The sequence below is a fragment of the Plectropomus leopardus genome, chromosome 1 (genome assembly GCF_026936395.1).
Source record: "Plectropomus leopardus strain MGB_pleo_1.0 chromosome 1, ASM2693639v1, whole genome shotgun sequence".
NCBI lineage: Eukaryota > Metazoa > Chordata > Actinopteri > Perciformes > Serranidae > Plectropomus > Plectropomus leopardus.
This window is the reverse complement of record NC_142176.1, coordinates 28,534,433-28,556,130: the sequence shown is the minus strand read 5'-3', so window position 1 is coordinate 28,556,130 and position 21,698 is coordinate 28,534,433. Positions and strand designations below refer to the sequence as shown.

Sequence of the window (21,698 nt, the reverse complement as noted above, 5' to 3'; positions counted from 1 at the left end):
TTCACTTACACACACACACACACACACACACCCGCACTCAAACAGATTTGTTAAGTAAATGAGAGTAGCTTTATAGCAGCCCTCTGTGAGTAGTAAACAGACATTTACATCACTATAAAAATTGGCAGGATGTTAGGACATGGCAGAGAGCCAGCAACATGTTGCAAGAAGGCTTTGACTCTTAACCAACCTGGGCTAACACATGTTTCCATTACAAATACACATTATGCAAAATATGCATATATGCTCACCCCAATCACAAACTTTCTCCTGCAGAGTGCACCTGCAAAATCAAACTAGAGAGGTGGACAAAAACATAAACTATCCCTCATCCATTCACCCATCATGTCAATAAGCACAAAAAAGATGTTCACACTTTGTCTAATCAGGTTTATTCTTTCTCAGTAAAAGAAAAAGTCAGAAAGGTGAAGCATAAAGTAAAGCCATGGAAACAAAAATATAGAATTTTCCACATTCATTTTCCCGTTTTATAACCACATTACAACAAAAAAAGCAGCTCTACACTAAAGTGTAAGTGGAAAGAAAAAAGGGGTTAAATGAGGTTTTCTTTAAGATACAGAATATTCATTCGTTATGCATTTTCTGTTCATTCCTTCCATAGTCCACCAGGAAAATGTTTGGAAAGTAATTATTTGCTGATTTTAACTTTCAGCACTCTGCTCACCCCGCCTGCAACCTCTCTCCTCTACAGCAAGAGCGAAGGGAGGGGGAGACAGAGAGGGTGAAATAAGGAAAAATAGAGCAATCAATAAGGGGAAAGATGAGAAAAGGAAAGTGAAAGACAGGAGGAGGAGAATGTGTGAGCTCATCATGCTAGCTGGAAATGGAAACATGGGGCATTAAAGGAAGGATGACCGTTAAAGTACTGAAAACCAAAGACGTCTTGTATCAAATTACCTATAAAATGTGGATAATTGAAATGAAGGCCTAAGACAAAATCCTGAACTGTAACAACGGTCACCAATCTCAAACAGAAAACTGAGTGACACTCTTCTGCCATCTCAGCTTCAGTCAAACTCAAATTGTAATGCAATGATCGATCTTGCCCGTGTGTGCTCAAGCTGAGCGCATAGAACAACACAAAAGAGTGTGTGTGCATTTATAAAAGTATAGAGATTTGTGTACAGTGCAGACATTTCAGGCCGAGTCATGAACCATATGCACACTTTAATGTACGTCATGTCCCTGTAAATGCTGTCTTCCAGGAGTTTGTACACCAGCACACATAATCCACATGTTGCTGAAAGACAAAACATGTGGAGAGGACATGTTGTCATACGGTAGGGCTGTAGGGCAGATGAAGACTGAGACAAAAAGAGGAAGACAGGGGAAATCTGACAATTTTAAGTCTTGATCACTCACATCCCAACATAGCGATCCAAGGACAACCAGCTGCAGCTGCCACCAGCATAGTGTGTTTGAGTCCGGCTCACACTGCAAGTTCTGAATTTAGACTTACAGTATCACCCCAGTTCCATTACAACAGCCTCCTTAACAGAGAAGAAACACCTTTAGAATAATACAAAGGAGTAAAAATGTGTCCTTTAGATGAAAAGAGAAGGATGCAAGTTGGCAAGGGGAGCAGTGAAGATCGGGGTTTGATGTCCTGATAACCTGAGGTGGGTGATTAACAGGTGTTTCTACAAGTTTAGGATTAGGAGTAGCGGACGGCCGGGGGGTAAGACAATGACTTAAACTGAGGCTGGCTTGCTCCGTTTGCTTCACAAAGTCCATGCTTGGCGCAGAGTACAAAGCAGCTCTGTCTGATTTTGAGGTAAAGAGCACAGTCTATAAACAGCGCCAAAGCATAAGTGTACGGAAAAAGTAACCATCCTTTTCTCTTCCATCTTGTCATTCTTTCTTTTTTTCTTTGTTTTTTTCTGAGGTAAAGAGTATAGTCTTAAACTGGCTTCCAGGACAAACATTTGTATAAAGCATTTTATTTCTTCTTGTCATCCTTTTATTCATTCTTTCTCTGCTCACACTTGTGTAGTCAGGAGCTTTCAAAAAATGTGAAGAAAATGTGTATTTCCTTTGCTCTTTATTGTTCTGTAATTCCTGGGTTTGGATTTTCCAAAAAGCATCTTAGCAGCAGGGATAAGATGAACAGAGCCAGAAAACAAATGGGATATGGGTAATAGTGAGATTTAAAAAGAGCGAGCATAATTTAAAAGAAAAGGGGTGGTTTGTATCCAAAAAACTGCAAAAGTCTTGAAAAACCAAAATGAGAAGAAAAAAATCAAATCCCTGTTGGTGCTAAGACACAGTCTGAACACCGAGATTCTGCTGAAGGCGTGCCCTGCTCAGGAGCACTCTTCTCCGATGCGCTGACATGAACGGCCCACCTTACGGTCGAGCTTGACCATCTTTAGGACCGCCTCCTGACGACCACGGCCCAGGTGGTCAAAGAGACACTCGTGCTGCTCTGGGAGCCGATGGAGCATACAGAAGACATAACCTGGAAGGTGGGTGAAGGGTTGGGGTGCATAAGAGGGGGAGTGGTTAATTTTAATTTTTAGTTCAGCAGATGTACAGTACAGTTACAAATTAGTGTGGCTGTGCTTAAATTAAATCTGAATTTATAATGCAGGACACAGAACGCAAAATAATATATTAAGTTATATAAACACTTCATTCAACATGCATCTCTACATGCAGGGTAATTATCTGAAAACATTTGAAATCACTACAACTTACACAAAAAGTAAAAAAAAAAAAAAAAAAGAAAGCAACACTGTACATGCCAGAGAAAGCTGTAAAACATTTCCTTGAATTTAAAAGTACCTTTTTAAATGCCCATGGGCAGATAATATTTACTGCTTTGCTACCATGTCTTTGTAAAAAGGTCTTTTTGCTAGAAAAGACATTCTAGTTGATAGCTTCCTCTTTTGACTCTATTCAACAGAGGCAGACAACCCTCATCTCTCTCATTGACTCTCTGTCTCTACTGTAGCACTCTCAACAAAAGGCCCTGCCACTGTAGGAGGCTCGTTAAGCTCAGAGAAGCTCGTTAGCTCTCATCGTCTTAAATTCATTCATTAATACACATAATAACACTGCTGGCATTCAATGAGTGGTGATTAAAGGCCCAGTTTGACAGCTGGTTGCTATGCAATTAAAACCTATGTGATTACAGCGCACACGAATGGAGTGGAAGGGAGAGAGTTGTGTAACATTTAAGGCTTTTAAAAAGGGAATGGGCTGCTAGACACTGTCCGAAACCAGCAGACGGTGGAAATCACAACTTCTTACTTTAATAAAAGTACAACGGACTATAAAGGATATAAAGAGCTCATGAAAGATTCTTTATACTATGTATGATAGCATGAACATATCAATCTTTTTTAAAGGAAAAACAAACATAAATACAAATGTTGATTTCCTCCAAGCATTTTAGCTGCCTGAAAATAATTTGCGACAGATGTCCATTACGCCATTTAACTGCACCCACTGACAATAAACACAACGTTTAGGACTCTTTTACGACCCTATTTTAAAACGTTGAAATAAAATACTGTGATTTTGTTATTTCCCCCATTAGAAAGCCTATATCAATAATGTTCCATGGATCTCACAGCTGATGCTTTGTAAATGAACTGTGAATCGAGCTGAGTTTTAAAACATCGATGAGCTGGGAAGAAATTCAGTGATTTCAGTATGCATTTGGGCAATATCTATGGTAAGAAAGTTTTGAGTTTTCAAAGTTTTTATTGCATAAAAACCAAACTGTCTTAAATATTTATTCTGCCTAAGGTGAAACTGAAAAAAAAAGCAATTTCATAAGTAGCTGCGACACACACACACACACACACACGCACGCACGCACGCACACACACACACACACACACGCACGCACGCACGCACACACACACACACACACACACAGTAGAGAAATGCTTTAAACATCTCCAGTTAGTTTAGCAGACATTAATTAATAGGCTAATTATGTTATTAAGTGTTTTTTGCCATCACTGCCACTGCACATGCAGGCAAGACCAAAAGAATTGCAGGCATGGTGCGATTACAGCATTCAGTAGTATGACTGGATGATTACTTAAACAATCAACAGTTTAATCAGCTTAATTCTTCATATACTGGAGCCTGATCACTAACAAAGATTACTGGTTATGGAAATAGTACTGTTTCTCTGTTTCTCTAATTTTATGATAGTTTCTTGCAAAATGAAAAACACGCTGAAGTGCCAGGCAGGAATAAGTTCTTGCTTTTCTTAGATCTCAGAGGAGAGCCTGTATGATCCAATTAGCTTTTTAAGTTCCCGTGCTTTCACTCTGTGTCACACTAACACCTAGTCAGATGAATGTTATAGTCGCTGTGTAGCAGCAGAATATACCGAGTGTGACAACACTGGCTCAGATTCTCTGCTGGAGCTATATTTTCTCCCTCATTTACTATCTGCAAAGCATTTGTGCTTTCAACTCATTATCAGACCTTCTTGGCTTACACTGAGACATTCTGCAGAACCATTAGCAAAGTAATCTGCAATTACAGCAATAGTCAGAAATCACTATAATTGCCACCATTTCCCCTTCAGTCTGTAAAAAGCATGTTTTCATAGTAAGCATTGGACTATTAAGAATGGATGGCCCGTGATTTAAGCAGCGCCTGGTGGAAAAAAAAGGCAAGTCAATTTCCAATTTAGAAATTATTGCGTGGGTTTAAGCAGATGGTCTTTAAGCAGTGAAGAGCTGTGACTTTTTAAGTACTTTAATTTGTATGCAAACAAGTTGATTAGCAAGCCAAGTATTGCTTTAAACTGCATTAGTGTTTGTGGTAATTGGCTTATGTTTTATGTGCAATGTGAAACATTCAGGCTTTCTGTAATGGTTCCCCGCAGGCTAGCACAGGCACTCTGGTCATCGACATTTCTGTCAACACACAAACACATGCTCAGGTAGTACATTCATTTCACTGCACTGGTTATAATATTCACAAAACCATGACTTAGTTAACAATTATGTATTTATGTATTTAGGGGGCAATATTAAAAAATTAAAAGTAATTTATCACCCCAAACACATGCAAGCAGCAGTCTGAGGTCTGTAATAATAGCTACCACGACTTAAAGCTGGGGTACAAAACTTTTGCCCAGAACACCACCAAAATATGGTCAGAGCAATTGGATCCCAAGACGCATTGAAAACACATTGGGTGCATTCACACCTGTACTTAGAGCAGTCTACTTATGAGCCGATCACCCAGGACGGATGTTAATACCAGGTGTAAACAGGGCCACAATCAGCATTGTGTTAACTCATTTGGCAAGAGCTAGAATGTAACAGAGATGTAACAAGTCCCACACTCCAGCTTATATGTGTACGCTCTTATGTGTGAGTGAGCCTGTGCATATACAGTTGTTACCGTTGATGTGGTTGTGGGTTAAAGTATGTATTCTAACATATGTTTATGCATGTAGAGTTGTATCATCGTACCACAGCGACAGGAGCCCAGCTCTTGCTGAACCAGCTCCAGTTTGGTTTGGCAGCGATGGCAGCGTTTGCGGCTCCGCTGTTTTGAGCTACTGCGCGACGAGGATGATGATGATGCAGACAAAGATGACGATGAAGACTCCTCACCCTCTGGCACCTCACCCACTCTCGCTCGCTTTTCGGGTGAAACATCGCTTTCTGACTCAGAGGCTGGAAACACACATTGGCAAAAATAAAAAAAATAAATGTGACTGTTAGCTGCAGTCATTGTGATCCATAAATGCAACTCTATTAATGTATTTTTCTATTTAACATTTTTGCATTTTTCACAAAAGTAAGAACAACTAAAAGTCAGGAGTCAAATGCAAATAAATAGTAAAACCCTGACAGCTCAACAGTGGATACTAGAACGTCTTAAAAAATTGCTATTGGGCCAAAACTAGTCGATGCAATACAATAACACATGTTTAATTATTCTGTTTATACTCTCCTGTTCAACGCAAGGTAATTTCAATAATGGCAACTTAAAATATTTATCTTGGGCAGACTGTCTGCTCTACTGTGTTTGAAAATACGAAATGTGAAGTTGTATGACCTAAAATATTCATTGTATGTTGCAAATTTCCAATTCTCACAATTGTAAAAATATTGAGATCATAGTGTGTGCTAAAAAGGAAAAAGAAAATAAATAAAGTCAATCTAGCATCATCCTGGGGCGATATAAACTGGAAAAAAATCAGCTAGTCAGATATACAGAATTAGGCAAACAAATAGGTTTGAAAAAAACTGTTTTCTGTGGTGGACAAATACAAAAGCATGTGAAGGTTAATTGACCTGCAAGAAATGGTTTTAAATAATTAATATACCAATTTACTTTCAGCTAAAAATTCTCTGCCGTTTATTAATCCCACTACTCACATAATAATTTAAAAGGATTTATCTCTTGTGTCTCTCGTGTGTCCAGGAGAGCTACTTTGACTAGAATTTCAAGAGAAAACTTGAGACCTACAAAAATAAGCTCTCACAACTACCATTGAATACAAACAAGGAGAGAACAGATCATGGCATGCTGGAACAAAAACAACACTTTGTGTAAAATAAAAAGGGTGCTTTGGAGATTAATGATTCTCCTGCATTGGATTACATTCAACTCAGCACCTGAGACAGGTAGAGTATGTAGCTGGTTCCACTGGCCGGCTGGAATTTCAACTCAGCTTTTCTCATCAGTCCTGCAGACTTTTTCCCCTGGCCCAGCCGAATGCTGATCAGCACTCAATAAATCTCTGAGAACTAGGCCAAGCTGAGCAGCCAGATCCCCCTAGCCTGCCCCATCGATCCCTATATGTGCGAGAGCATGCGTGTCTGTACATGTGCAGGCAAATGTTGTTTAAAAAAAAACAAACTGTTTGCCTTTTATTATCCTGGTAAATCTCTGTGGCCAATTTACACCAGCTGTCAATAACTAGCAAGTTATTGTATTTTTGTTGTTGATTAAAAAAAAAAAAAAGACATTTTATTGATGAACCGATTCAAGCGTTTAATGGGTTGCACAAAAGTGTATCCGGGCTTTAAACTAAAATACATTCAGAGAGACTGCAAAAAGAGAAACGTCGACTCAACTCGGTCACAGCACAAGGTTTAAATGATGCTGTGTGTGCTCACATGATCCCGCTGCATTAGACAAGGGATCAACATGTTCACACACCATTGCTGAGCCTTGCCAGCTCTCCAGTTGTCTTAAGTCATGTGTGAGTTTTCACGTGTGTGAGTGCAGCAGGTGGTGTCACCTGAGGGTAAAAGCACAATAGAGGAAAATGTACTCTAGAAGAGAGTCTGCAGTCTTTAAGACCTCATTAAATTCATTTTAATCAATACTGCTAATGCTACCATCTACACCAGTTCCTACATGTTCTGTGCATTAGCTCTGTCAGAAGTGTGTCATTATGTCCTTTTTTCTTTTTAATAATGCAAGAATCAAACACAGGGCGTTCTTCATAAGATGTGAGAGTGAGCTAAACTTCGCTTTTGTGTAACTAATGTATATTTACATATTGTATATATACATTTGTTGAAAGGTTTAGTCTACAAAGCACTTGACATACTTTACATTTGCACCTTCTCACAGATGCACTCTAATGCATCCCCAATATCCTTCACTTTGCTGTTGCCACTGGAAGTACAATTAACCTGGCTATTTTGGGATCAATCCAGTGACGTTGAGGCTAATGGATCCCCACTCCAATACTTTAAGTGGACATGACAAGCACACAGTACAAAACACAATAATGGACATTGTAATGGTAGCGCTGAGGTGTACCTGACTCAAAGGAGCGTTTTGTGGGAGTGGAGAGTGAACTGAAGACTGTTTCTGTGCTGGATACCTCTGGAAGAGAGATACAGGGAGAAAAAGAAAGAGATAACGTGAAAGGAAAGAGGAAGAAAAGAGGACACAAGGACATTGGTTTCTTACTCGTAAGACGTTGTAATTTCTCTAATATGAGTGTAAAACAAAATCAAATGTCTTCTGGCTATATCGATTTAGAGCAGACCAATGAATAATTCAACAATAAATCCTCTAAAAATAGACAATACAATCACAAACTGTATAACAGTCCTGAAATTCACACTTGCTCAAAAATATTTGTGCCTTTGCAGTGATGGCTCCGACACTATGGAACAACCTTCGTATAGACGTACAATCTGTGATTTCTGTTGAGGTCTTTTAAACGCAGCTTAAAATTCTCTTATTCAGGCATTTATTTAGCCGTGTGGTGTCTAGTGTTTGTAAATTTAGTGTGTTGCTTATGACTATTGTTATGCCCGCCACACTTAAGCCTAAAGGAGATCATGCGTTTGCGTGTGTGTGTGTTTATGTATGTGTGTGTGTGTGTGTGTGTGTGTGTGTGTCTGTCTGTCTGTCTGTCTGTCCGCAGCCAATGTGGCAAACTACTGTACCAATCAGCCTAATAATTTTTTTGTGCACATTTATGACTGAATGCTCAAGGCCCTCTCATGGTTGCAGCAATTCGCAAATGTTAAAAACCTATTTTATTGGCTGTTTTTTACCATCATGTGCTTCTGAATTCTCACTTCTTTTTTTTTAAGATAACATTTTTTGGGCTTTTGCCTTTATTTGATAGGACAGCTTAAGTGTGAAAGGGGAAGAGAGAGTGGATGCATACAGCAAAGGGCTAAGGCCAGAATCGAACCTGCGGCCGCTGGGGCGTGGACAAAGCCTCGGTACATAGGGCGCCTGCTAAAAAAAGCAAGCCTTATCTAGTCTGTTGAAGGCCACATTTTGGCTTTCATCTGAAATCCATTGAAAATCTGGGTCTTATTTTGAACCAGAGCATCTGCAGATTAATTCCATTCCTAATATGTTGTGATCAGAAGCTAGGTACAAAAGGAGATCAACAAGCCAACTGTATTTCTTATCCTCATCACCATCTTGACTGTAAGGGATCCCCTGAGCGTATCTGGGCCTCAGTCCGGTTGCCTGGCTGCTTTGTTGTCATTGTTATTTGATAATTGTGCCTTTATCCTAAATGGTATCTTTTTTGTCTGTTTTAGTTGTCTTTTTTGTTTTCATTTACTCCTTTGTTGTGATGGAGCCTACACACAGTTAATACCATTTAAAGTCCAGTTATGAACAACATGGATAACAGATTTCTGGCTGTGTTTTAGTAATTTAAAATATATGCATCCTCATAATTACAAAGTATCTATATTTCATATACAATGCCTATTGGCAGAAGAACTCAATCTGCTCTGTCCAACACGTTGCAAACTTGTCAAAAATAGACAAGGCAGTTTTTTTTCTTTAACTTCTGGGACACCTCTGAATCGGGCTGCGGCGCATTTGCCACAATTACGAGAATTGTCTAGACTGGCGGATATCTGCAGCCTAAGTGCACTTTTCTAGTTATTCCTTTTTTACCATTTTTATGGTCTTTTTTTTTTTTTTTAACAATTTTACTCCTGTGAAGCACTTTGAGACCTTGCTCTTTGAAAGGTGCAATACTATATAAACTTAACTTACAGACTACACAAACACAAAAACAACTACAGAAGCCAAACAACTGTGTAAAACCTTGTTAAACCGCAACTGGTTAACAGATTAGGTTGCCCAAAAAGGAACATAGTTAATATTGTAACAAGTAGAGGACAGATGATGTTGGAGAGTCTCCTGGTTGTTGCTCAGATACTGCGGTACCATTTTCTACACGGTAGCAAGATAAAAAGACCGTGACTGAGGTGTGTGGAATCCTTTACTATGCTGTGGGCTTTTTTTCACAGAGACTGTGATAGATATCTGTAAAGGAGAGACCACCGTCTGTATGTGTGCAGACTGAAGACAGTCAAGACATGAGTGACTGTAGGTTTAAAGAAAAAAGATATTATCCACCTAATCCTGATACTGCTTTAAATGCTGGTCTTGAATGTCTTGTTTTGCACAGCCAGTAGTTAGAATCCCAAAGATCTTCAGTTTACATTAACATAACTGAGAAAAAGAGAAAACCTTTACAGCTGAAAAGCTAGAACCCATTGACCTGTTGACATTTTGCTGGAAAAAAAAACTAAAGTAATTAATCAATTATTAAAATAGCTGCTGATTAATTTCCTGTCAACTGACTAATCAGTAATTCAGTAATTCAGGAATTTATATAGGCTTCTCTACATGGGTTAAATGTTGAACTTAAGTTGAAATTTTTACTTGTTGATGGTGCATGAATGAAGTTAACATGAGTAAATGAGTTTGTTAGGTGAATGTTGAGCCAAGTTCCTGAGGATCATTTTTTAATTTCCCAAATCATGCAGTAGTCATGCACATATGCATATCACCCAAAAGCTCCTGCTCTAACAGAGGACCAGGTAAGTGTGGACACGTTTTTTCACAAGTTCCACACATCTATTTGGTGCCACTTGTCCTGGATTGGCCTCCACAAATAACCTTGTCACTGTACAGTGACCGATGAACTGGAAATTGTAGGTGTCCCTCTTAAAACCTTCACTTGTGAATGGATACCCTTTGCTATCATTCTTTCTATCTGTGCCATGAGGACAAATATAGCCAGGGCAGGGGCACTGCAGCTGCTGCTGATAGAAAGAAGAAGCAGTTTTCTAAAGAAGGATGCCCTTAACTAACACACTTCTAAATAGGCAGCCGATGTAGCATACATTGCTTCAACATGTAGGGAAGCATTCCAAACCAAAACAGACTGTCTTATATAGGCCTTACAGCGACATTATGCAACTTTCTACCCTCGTTCATTCCCACACCCCAAACAAGTGTTCTTGCACTATTTAAGTTTGGTGAGCAGGTAGCATCTCCTAAGGGAAGTACATAACACTTTATGACATTTGTTAGCTTGGCTGCTAGCTCAGTATTCTTAACACTGACATCATGGCAGATGTAAAGAGACCGAAGAGGAAGCATGCTTTTCTGGCTTTTCTGACCCACAATCCTCTGCGCAAGGAAGGACGCGTCACATTGTCTGAGCTGCAGATGACAGCTCGACAGCTCGTTGACAGCTTATTTTGACAGCTGTCAGAAGCCACAATGACAAATGACAACCAATCAAGTGACTGATGACCAGTTGAATAGATATTAATAAAAGGAATAGGAATTGTTTGAGTGAACAAAATAATCCTAAAGATAACCAACAACAAAAGGACATAACTATGAAAATGACAATGACAGACATGCATATGTAATTTTACTGTCATGAACATGAACATACGTTGGAATCTAAAGTCTCTTAAGTTATTACTTAAAATTAAATCTACATAGATTGCAAAGTAATGGATACATAACCTAAAGGGTCAAAGTTTAAAGCGCAATCTAATAACAAAGTAGTATGTCCCAATTTTATGCATACTCTATGCAACAGTAAAACAGTGCTTTGTAGGGGCCGCTGCAGTTCGTACTGATAGTATAAAGAAAAAATAGCAATTGGGAACTCAGAGATAAAGTGACAGAGCAAGAGATGAAGCAAAAATAAACTAACAAACAGACAAATGCAGGTTGCAAACTTTTTACAGTGGAACTGTCCTGATGTAAGCTATAGTGATCCATCTCACTGCTAATGGGAAAAAAAACGACAATATGACAGCAAGGTGTCCATCACTGCCAATGTTATTTCTGAAAAATTGCCTACAGGCTTTAACCATATTGGTGTCATCACCGTGTTGCTGAGTTTCATAGTTTTCCCAAATGCCAAGAGTCACACTTAGCAAAGCATATATGTGGGCTGAAAACTATGGCCCATGGTAAGCCACTATAGTACATGAAAAACCCTTTGAGCTAAAAACAAAACCTTATAACATGAATTCCTTACTGCTTAAATGCTGTCTTACCATCCTGAGCAGGTAGAGATGGCGCTCCTGTCTCTCCTGGTGAAGAGTTGCCTGATGTGTTAGGCAGCGACATCAGCGACTGACTAATGCTGCTGTTTGGTTCGTTACAGAAGATGTCTGCTTGGCTGCTGCTGGAGCTTGAGGAGGCCTTTGGGGCACAATCTTCATCTGGCTGTTTCTTCTGAATGTCTACAAAAAAATGTCATGTGGTCAAACATGTGTGTGCACCCGTGAAACATGTTTAAATGCATCTTGCTTTGGGTTACTGAGTGGTTGTTAACTTTTTGACAGCCGGACAAACAAGAGTGGCATAGGAGGAACTCAGGTGCACTATTGTATGATGCTAAATTTCATTTAGAACTGGTGGTACACTGACACAGTTCTGTTTAAATCTTATGTAAGCAGACAGAATTTTTAACTCATAGCTCTGGCAAACTTCTTGTCAGAGGATGGACTATTGTGACATGAGTGAAAAGAGCCAAAATATTCTGATGAGATCTGAGCAACGCTACCACACATGTGACTGCCAAAATTTGTGGTTGTGATGACAAGAAGTTTATAGAAGTTACCAGCAGCTGTGCTGAACGAGAGGCAGAAATGACCATGTCCACCCAGGTGTCATGTTTTAATTGTTGCCAACTGGAGTGGATCAGAGCTGGAGCTGATAAATACTAGTGACTACTTGTATTCGAAATGAATGCTGATTTTTGCTTTTTGCACTATAGACAAAGACCAGATGTTAGTGGGTGTTAGTGGATTTTTGTCCAGTGGAAAAGGGGGTTTAGACTTTTCACTTCTTGTCATTTCAAGGCCTTTCCACAATTGCTGAAACACAATATCAGTCAACCATACAAGAACACAAAAGAACAAGAACTTACCTGCAAAACATTTCGAGCAGAGATTCATAGTTTTGCTCGACCTGAGGGAAAGAGAAGACAGGGAAAGCATGTGTTAATCAAATAGCATGAACACGAGTTGCAAAAGATGCAGAGTGGGATGCAGAAAAAAACGGCTCGTTTTAACAACATGTTTCCACGTTCCCAGGATGATGCTTTATTTCTCATTTGGGATCCCAGCAGGGGAAAATTCAAGATTGTGATCTGGGCTACAGTATTAAATTATTCACTGAATCCAAAGCTGCCATGCTATGTACAAGGCTGTCAAGGTCTAAGCAGCAGACTTGCCGGGAGGATAAATCAACTGAGGTGTGACTTTTGTTTCGATCTATTTCTGCACATCTTGCAACCTACGCAGGAATATCAAATATAAAAATATTAACTAAAAATTTAAAACCTTACTTTAGTTTAATGTTTCTGAAACCCCAAATGTTGCCAAGGTTTGCAATTTGTAGGCAGTTAACACACAATGTAATTGCAGATGCAGAGGTGATTTTGCATTAAAACAGTTTTTTTCAATATTAACATGCAATCAGTTAAGTTTCTTTATTCCAGCAAACACGCTCACTAATGTTGACTATACATGTAACTGTAAAGCAACAGGGAGCTGCAGTAAATAGATGTGGGAATCACCAGTGGTCCCCCTATACAATATTACTGTGATTTTAAATGTTTTGCGATTACACACAGTGTGTTATATTGCAATATATTACAGTTTTCCAACCACAAATTAAGGAAAAAGTTGGGAAAAGTTAGATTCTCAGTTATTGTTTTTGTAGCCTAATTTTTTATATAGATCCGACAGGAATTTGGACTTACATATAGCATATCGGTAGTGGTAGATATATAACACAATCAAAAGTATGGTGTGTAGGATTAAGTGGCATCTGGCAGTGAGGCTACAAGTTCGTAGAAAAACTAACAAAGCCGACACAAAAATATGAATAAGCCTTTAAAGAGCCAGTGTTTTGTCCATTCTGGGCTACTGTAGAAAACATGGTGGAACAGGAGGGAAAGGAAACACTCCGTATGGCAAATTTGTGTTTCCTATAGCAGTTGTGTTTCATTGCCTCAGTCTAGGCAAAAGGATTGAGATCATCTGGGGCAAGAAAGTTGGGGTAAGCCAATGAGAGGCAGAGGTAGAGGGGAATCTATCCTCGGCTATCCTAGGAATCGCAAATTTGCGCTCAATATTTCTATATAAAGACCTCATTCTTAGTTAACAAAAAATAAAACGATTGATGTTTTCAGGTGATTATGAATAAATGACAATGGAAGTATGACAATTACATACCCTTTCTGCCAATAGATTCCCTTAAATCCTACACACTGGGTCTCTAAAAGGTTATAGTCAGATAATAGTCAATGTCAGTTATCTCTGACTAACAAAGACTGATTGTGTAGTAATAATAATGTTGCAGCAGTGAGGTTAAAAAATGTCAGTATAATGGAGCAAAATGGTAAGTAAGTGTTGATTTACAACAAAAATCTGAAGGTCTCTTGCCTGTGTGTTGGCAATGCACACAGTTGATGTGGTCTGATGAAGGTGAGCAAGAGAAAATTACAAATGTCTTCAGCCTGCCCTTTTTACAAACTACAAAAGCTTCTGAACACACGTTTCCCTCCCTGTTATGGATAAAGACCTTTGATATAAAATTGCTGTTATAGGTTTGATCACTGAAGCCTTGCTTATTCTGGTGGCACAACTCGATCACAACAGATGGCTCTAGCTTTCCTCTGGGAGGGCTCCTCTCATTTCCGCTCCAGCCCTCGTCCTTACTGTCTGCGCACTGAGCGTGACGGTCGCTGCTATCAGTCACATTCTATTTATTTTGGGTGCTTCGTTGCACACCTTTGTCCTCATTTCTAAATGTAGGGGTCAGCTGCAGTCAACCTGAGGGTTGTCTATCAGTCTGCTGGTATGTGTGTTCTTGGGTATGAAAGAGAAAGGAAGAAGCAGGAAAGAATGATAGAGAAGAAATCTCATCATGAGACAAAGGCGGTGAGGAAGGCGACAGGTCATATCCTCATGTCAACCTTATAAATCAGAGGCAATCAAGTCACAGATTAATTAAGGAACTAAAAGGGGCGAGAAAGGATGAGAAACATAAACATGCAGGAGGAAGCTGCTGCCTGCTTGTTAGGCTGAGTGAAGTTTGAACAGAGTGCACACAATCAGTCGATCTCATAGTCAGCACACTGCTGTTACTAATAAGTATATCTGATTGGAACAGACAGGAAGATGGGCTCTGTCGCCTTGGTGATGCAGCTGATGAGTGACACAGAGGAGCAAAGGGTTGGATTGGTGATAAATGTTTTGAGGGAATTAAGTTCAGCTGAATATGACTGATATGAGCAGTAAAGTAAAAAAAACAACTTCATAAATAGAGATAGGAGTCTGTTAATAGAGAGGCATTTTGTCAGCCAAGCACAGTTAGCTATTAAAAAGTGGTACATCTATGGGGAACGAAACAGCGACAGAGAAGAGCTCAGCTGTGTTATATGTTAGAGCGCGAGGACAGATTATAAATTACAGTTCTACATTTACACCTGGAACACATCCAGTTGTTCTTTGCTATGCTGATGGGCCCCTCAATAAAGGCCGTAAGGCCAGCACAAGTTTGCTGAGCTCATCCATCAACAATTCAAAGTGGCAACTTCCATGTTGAAAACCCATGCATTCAATACTGTTGTTAATCTGAAACATTTTTGCCATCAACAGCAATTCAGGGCTAATTAATAAATTAATTGATTGCTTGCAATTGTGTGACTAATCCAGCTATTCTCTATTGCCCTGGCAACAGCAATCTTCATTACTTTTCAGCATTATACATCGTTTGTGCTAATATGAAATCATTACGGTGGGTCGGTAATGTAGTGGTATGGATTTTACAAATCAATTTCATTATCATGTATCCCACACAAAATACTTCAAACAGAAAAGAAAGCATATGATGTAAAGCATAGTTTGGCAAAATAATGAATATTTATCAAGAGGTAACATCATTTCTACAGAGGTATCTTTAGTATTAATTAATGTTTTAGGCCTTTTCCAGCAACAGAAATGCAATGATTAATCAATTAGTTTGCAACTTTTAAATTAATCACCAGCTAATTGATAACTGATTAACTGGTTTCAGTATTTTAAGAAAAAAGTCAAACTTTCTGATTCCAGCTCCTTAAATATGAATGTTTACTGTTTTTTTTCCTTAAGGACATTATACTGAATATCTTATTAGTCATTTGAGGTCATCATCTTGGGCTTTAGGAAACACTTTTTGGCACTTTCCAGCATTTTTCTTTTACATTTTATAGACCAAACAACTAATTGACCATTTGATAAAATAATCTACAAATTGAGAATGGAATAATAATAATAATAATTGTTAGTTGAAGCCCTAGTAAGTAATGCTATATTGTACACAATTGAGCAGATCAATTTTATGGCAAAATTGAAGTCACATTTGAACCTTAAAATAAATGTAACATTACATATATGCTCCACCAAAAACCTACAAGAACTAACTTAGCAGCTAACCATAGAATAATTTTTTGCAAATGGACATGACAAAGAAACAGGACTTTGTTTGATTTACTATGTTAAGACAAGCCCCATTTAAGCTGCACTTGCCAACCTTGACATGAGCTCCATGGACACATGCACAAAACTAACAGAGCCCAATACAAACAATCCACGCCTGCAAGGAGAAGGAATGCAACAACTGATAACAAGAAGCTTGCATGAGCAGATTGTAAATAACTAACCTTACATCCGACAAATTTGTGATTACTAAGCCAAGACGTAGTTCAGGTTCATGCCTTCTGCAAATAAAAATCATCTTCTCCTCCAAACTAGGCAATCCAAACAAGGCATTCAATAATCTTGGTTTATTATGATACGTTTTAGAAGCCACAGTCAGTGCAGCTCTGCCAAATCAGCTACAATCTAAATTTCGAAAAGCACTCCAGGAGAACCTCTCTGATACCATACTGAGAAAAAACGACTAAGAGGGGTGAATAAACATATCATTTCCGCTTCTTTATTTGCCTCCCCTGTCAAAGATCACTCTGAGACAATTAAGTCTCTGCTCTCAGGGAGAAATAACAAAAGGAAGAACAAGCATTCATCTCCTGCTGATGTCAGACGCAATTATGGTTTATGAGCCACAGAGCACCAATCACAACCATACACTGGTGCACCTGAAGGACCCTCTTCAAGGAAGTTTGGGGCAGAAAGAGACAAATAGAAGTCAAAAAGTAAAGGGAGTGTCCTGATGCTATGAAACAACCTGAAGGAACTTATGTTTCAAATGTTGTCATACATCATGCTGACAAGTGTGGAGCATACAAAACGACTCAGGTGATTTCAACCCATTCCCATTTCTTTGTCCCAACCTAATGACATAATGTAATAGTCCTTCTGTCCTATGGATGATCCAAGGACCCACACACACCCCACAACAAAGCCTATGAGCAGGAGAATCTGAGTGGACTTTTTACACAAAATCCATCATAATCAAGAAACAAGGCCTGCCCTATTTCAAAGGCCCCACCTAAAAACTAGAAACAGATAAATTTAACCTTATTTTGCCCAAATCTTGAAGACTCTATTTGTGCATACTTAGTGCACTCTCAATGTCCCACAAGCCTCTGGTCAACTGTGTAATGACACATTCTGTCAACTAATAAAGTCAGAAAATTTGACACACATGACCACATCACATGTATTATTTTCGAATATGTCATTTGTTACTGGTACATTTATCACCTTGAAACTAGGATGAACATGTTTCCAGGGGCATTACAGATAAATGGAAATTATCGATATATTAAATGAACATTATTTGGCGATTTTCCGCTCTGGGGTTAAGTGAAAGATCATAACTTGTACTGAAAAACACTGGTGTCTTCAACCCTTGCCCCACCCCTGGTTTCCAGTGTCAGTGTTGATCACAAACTTTGAAATACTGTAATTATTATAATTGGAAGTTTGTTCTTGTGTCCTCTGGTATCAATCGTTTTCATTATTAGATAGTCTGCAGAATATTTATTTGACTGATTGATAAGTTGTTGGGTCTATATTTCATCAAATTCAGGAAAAATGCCTATTATCTTATTGGGATCTTGTTTTGTCAAAACTTAAAGATATTAAGTTAACTATAATAAAGGAGTAAGAGAACCAGAAAATGTTTACATTTGAGAAAGTGGAGCCAGAGAACTTTAACCATTTTTTCTTGAACGATTAATCAGTATGAAAAATTGTTGCCAAAAGTTTCTGGCAATCAACTAATTGATTGATCAACTAATTGGCTCATGTTTTGCTACTACAGAGGACACAAATTCCTACCGAGCAAAAGCATCTCCAATCAGGTGAACCTTTTCCTCATTTTCAATAGGGAAGGTGGGGGTCTTATAATCAAGGTTAACTCATATTCAGGCAACACTGTAAATGACAGCAGTTATGATGAAGTGGCTTTAAAAATTAAAGGTTGTTTTTTTTTCAATTTCTTACGCAACAATGTCAACTGATCATCATCTACAAAATCAGTCACACATTGTCAACTAACGAGGTATTCAAAACAACACTCAAAACATTTTAATGCCAGGTGTGACATGACAAACTTAGAGCTTGTGATCAGATCACCCAAGATCCATGTTAATGCCAGATATAAACAAGCTTAAAGACATTTTTTGATCAAATACTCTCTGTGGTATTGAGATCTAATGGCTGCAATAGTTTTTCTTTCAGGTCATTTCCATGCTTATCCAACCAATGAGTGGGTGAGCGGTTGCTTCCAAGCTAATCACTTCTTAAAATATGCAAATTGTGAATATGGTACTTTAGTGCACTAGGGAGGCTCCCTGAGCTTATATTTAAATGGGAAAAGAAAGAAAAGAATTATATTCCTCTACTATTAAAAAAACAGTCTTCATTGGACTGGTTGGGTAACACATTGCTTCCACTCCTTTATAACTGAGTTGAAAATTGAAGACTGTGAAAAAATGTAAGCCATTTAAGTAGAACATGTTAACCATATTGTGTTCCAAAGGTGTACAAACATGAAAAAAGCAAGCCCTATCTAAAGTGGGATCTTTGTACAAAATGTAGCTCATAATAACATTTAGGTTAATGCAAACAGTAAACAAAATGAAAAATAATCTCAATTTAAAAAACCATAATGCATTTCTAACTGCACGTTTCTGATATTTTTTAATGTCTGCTTTTTCAAATCATGTTTACCACCGCAGATGTCCTCTAGGGGGGGTGTAGGCAGTATTTAAGCAAACTAAATTGTCATGAAAAGTAATGATAAAATCATGTGAAGTGCTGGTAAATTAATGCCACAAAACCTCATGGTATCTTGGGTTCATATTACTTTGTTGAGCTGGGCAAAGCTGACACGATTGCCAATACGCCTGACACCATATATTGTTCTCATGATGACTTCTGTGAAAAGGAAAACTAAACAAGTATAGAGTTTCCATTTGGGATACGGCGAATTGTTGACATAATTACCTCAGGTAGTTGCACACTGCAACATGTATGGTTGAAAGAAAAAATGCTCCACGTTGGAGGAGTTGACTTCCAAAAGCTGGAGTGATTACTGTAGTGTGGAATCAGTGGCATTGTTAGGTTTAGGCATCCCAAGCTACAGCCCTGAATGTTTTAGCAACAGACTTTTTGGCCTCTTCTGGCAATGACGCTTTCAGTAAACTCAGTTTCCAGCTCTTCTGGCCGAAAACAACTGAATCATCAGCTCAATCATAAAGGATTTTTCCAAAAGAGACAGAAATTGCCTGTTAATTTATTTTATATGTATACACTATAGACTCAAGGGTACTTATTTTGTATTTGGCAACTGTTTAGGTATGTCATTTATGGCTTTTTTTGTTGTTGTACTAATTATATTTTAACCAGAATCTGAATCTCACTCTGAATTACTGTTGCTCAGAAAACGAAAGAAATGAGAGACAATTTTTGTTTAGGTTTTACTAGGGCTGTCAGCTGTAACACTTTAATCGTGATGCGAATAAGGTGCGGACACAGTGCATAACTTTTTTTCTTGTTAAATCATGTTAATTGGCTGTACCAGGCTGAGTTTTTAAGCTACACTGATGAAACTAGAAGACTTAAGGAATCCAGTGGTGCCAACCAGTCATGCTTCTCAGGTAGGGGGCTGGATGACACTCCAAAATTAGGATACATTTTGGCAATGGAAAAACAGCAAGGCCATTTCACAGGGGTCCCTTGACCACTGACCTAAACATTTCTGAATGAAAATGTATTTTGTGGATACCAGTGAGTCTCCCCTTTACAGACATGCCCGCTTTATGCTAGTCTCAGGCACTGTTTTGCTGTCATTTGATTCCTAATCAAGACAGTCTGGCAAGAATTACTTGCAATGTTCTGTTTACGCAGAAATATGAAACTGTGACAACTGTTGTTTTGTTGCAATTGTTTGTTTTTAAAATTAATATATAATACGGTTTTTTGTTTTTTTTTTAGAATTTTGTCATATCATCAAGAATATCGTTATTGCAAAAAATAGGCCATATTGCCCATCCCATGTGTCCATATGTTGCACTTTATAGCACAATTTTCACCGATAAAAACCGTCAGTGCCAAGTTTCCACACAGCTCCAAATGTGACAGTCTAACAGCTGCCCTGTGTGCTAAGTGCTTCATTTCTCAACTTGAATACTTAAAAACTAGTCAGCATATTAGCGCTGTCACACCTGTCACATTACCTGCATGGCTTATCCCACACCTCTACCCTGCTCTTTGCCTCTGCATGAGAAGGTAACCGAGGCCAGCTGGTGTCAAGCTAGCAGCTAATGCTACAAAACAATGGGGAGGGGGTAATAACAAGAAAAGCAGCTCATCCCTGTTTGAGCTGCTAACGCTAGTGGCTAGCGACTCTGCTAAGTGCTGGCAGGGAAAGAAAGCAACTGCGAGCAAGACATTTGAGAGGTTTTTCGCCTTACCCCCAGAAGCCACAGGGGCAGCGAGGAGGTATAACGTTAACGTTACTCGGAGGTTTGCTGCCCTCGCTCCCCGTGTCCCCCATGTCGGTCTTCCGTGTGAGGCTCTCCGCGTAGCAGGTGAATCCGGGGATGGAGTGAGGGCCTCGTATTGGCGTTCAGTTCCTCTAGCTTTGACAAGTACACAGTCAAAACCCCGGCCAGCTTATCCTTCAGTGGTTCAACAGACGAGGAACGATTTGCCGACACGAGCGGCCACTGACTCCGTTAACTGAAAACCGTTTAAATAGACGTTTAAACATTGAAGCCGTCAGAGACAACGACGGGCAGAGCCACCGGGGAATCCTGGGCCGATCAGCTGGAGAGGGGAGCGAACCACTGTCCGAGAGGGGGGTGTGTAGGTAACAGGGCAGCCAAAATTTAACTTTTGTGACAGAAAGTGACAAATACAGTTATGATAAATATAAATGGTAAACGTGCTACAGTGCCAAGGGAACGCAGCGTAGGCTGTGCTTCACTTTTAAAGGTTTGCTTTTGAGAAGTACTTCAGTTAACATGGTATGATCCGCACAAAACTATCTTCCCACTAGCTCCGCTTCCTACAACTAGAGAGAGCCCACAACACCGTGGTACAGTATTCACAGCTGTCAGTAGGCATATTTTACAGTTTTTTTCCATTGCATACCCACAAAAGATGGAACTGTGCACACAATTTTGAACAGCTTGAATCTCGTGTATCAACAACAGGACTTCAGACTGCTTAACTGAGCATATTATCAGTATTTCCACTCAACTCATTCACTTGTTTTCGTAAAACTCTAAACACAAATTGCATCATTTAGGACACTTTGTTCACCCAGAAAACACTGTCCGGCTTCAAATTGCCACACTCTTAATACCAAATGGTCTCACTCATGTCTCACCTGTTCAAACTCAGTTGGCAAAACACTCCAATCATGTGTCAGAGCACAAAAAAAGCCCCTCAGGTCACCTC

At 39.0% G+C, this 21,698-nt stretch overlaps 1 protein-coding gene across 1 annotated transcript; it reads right to left on the bottom strand.

Moving 5' to 3' along the window:
• Positions 1-373: 373 nt before the first annotated feature.
• On the bottom strand, positions 374-21,092 carry LOC121959780 (AN1-type zinc finger protein 3 homolog). The gene is made up of 6 exons (XM_042509305.2): positions 20,708-21,092; positions 12,704-12,744; positions 11,826-12,014; positions 7,786-7,851; positions 5,472-5,678; positions 374-2,479 (listed from the first exon to the last, which is right to left on the bottom strand). The coding sequence occupies exons 1-6, from the start codon at positions 20,788-20,790 to the stop codon at positions 2,325-2,327; spliced, it is 741 nt and encodes a 246-aa protein (XP_042365239.1). The 5' UTR covers positions 20,791-21,092; the 3' UTR covers positions 374-2,324.
• Between the last annotated feature and the right edge of the window lie 606 nt (positions 21,093-21,698).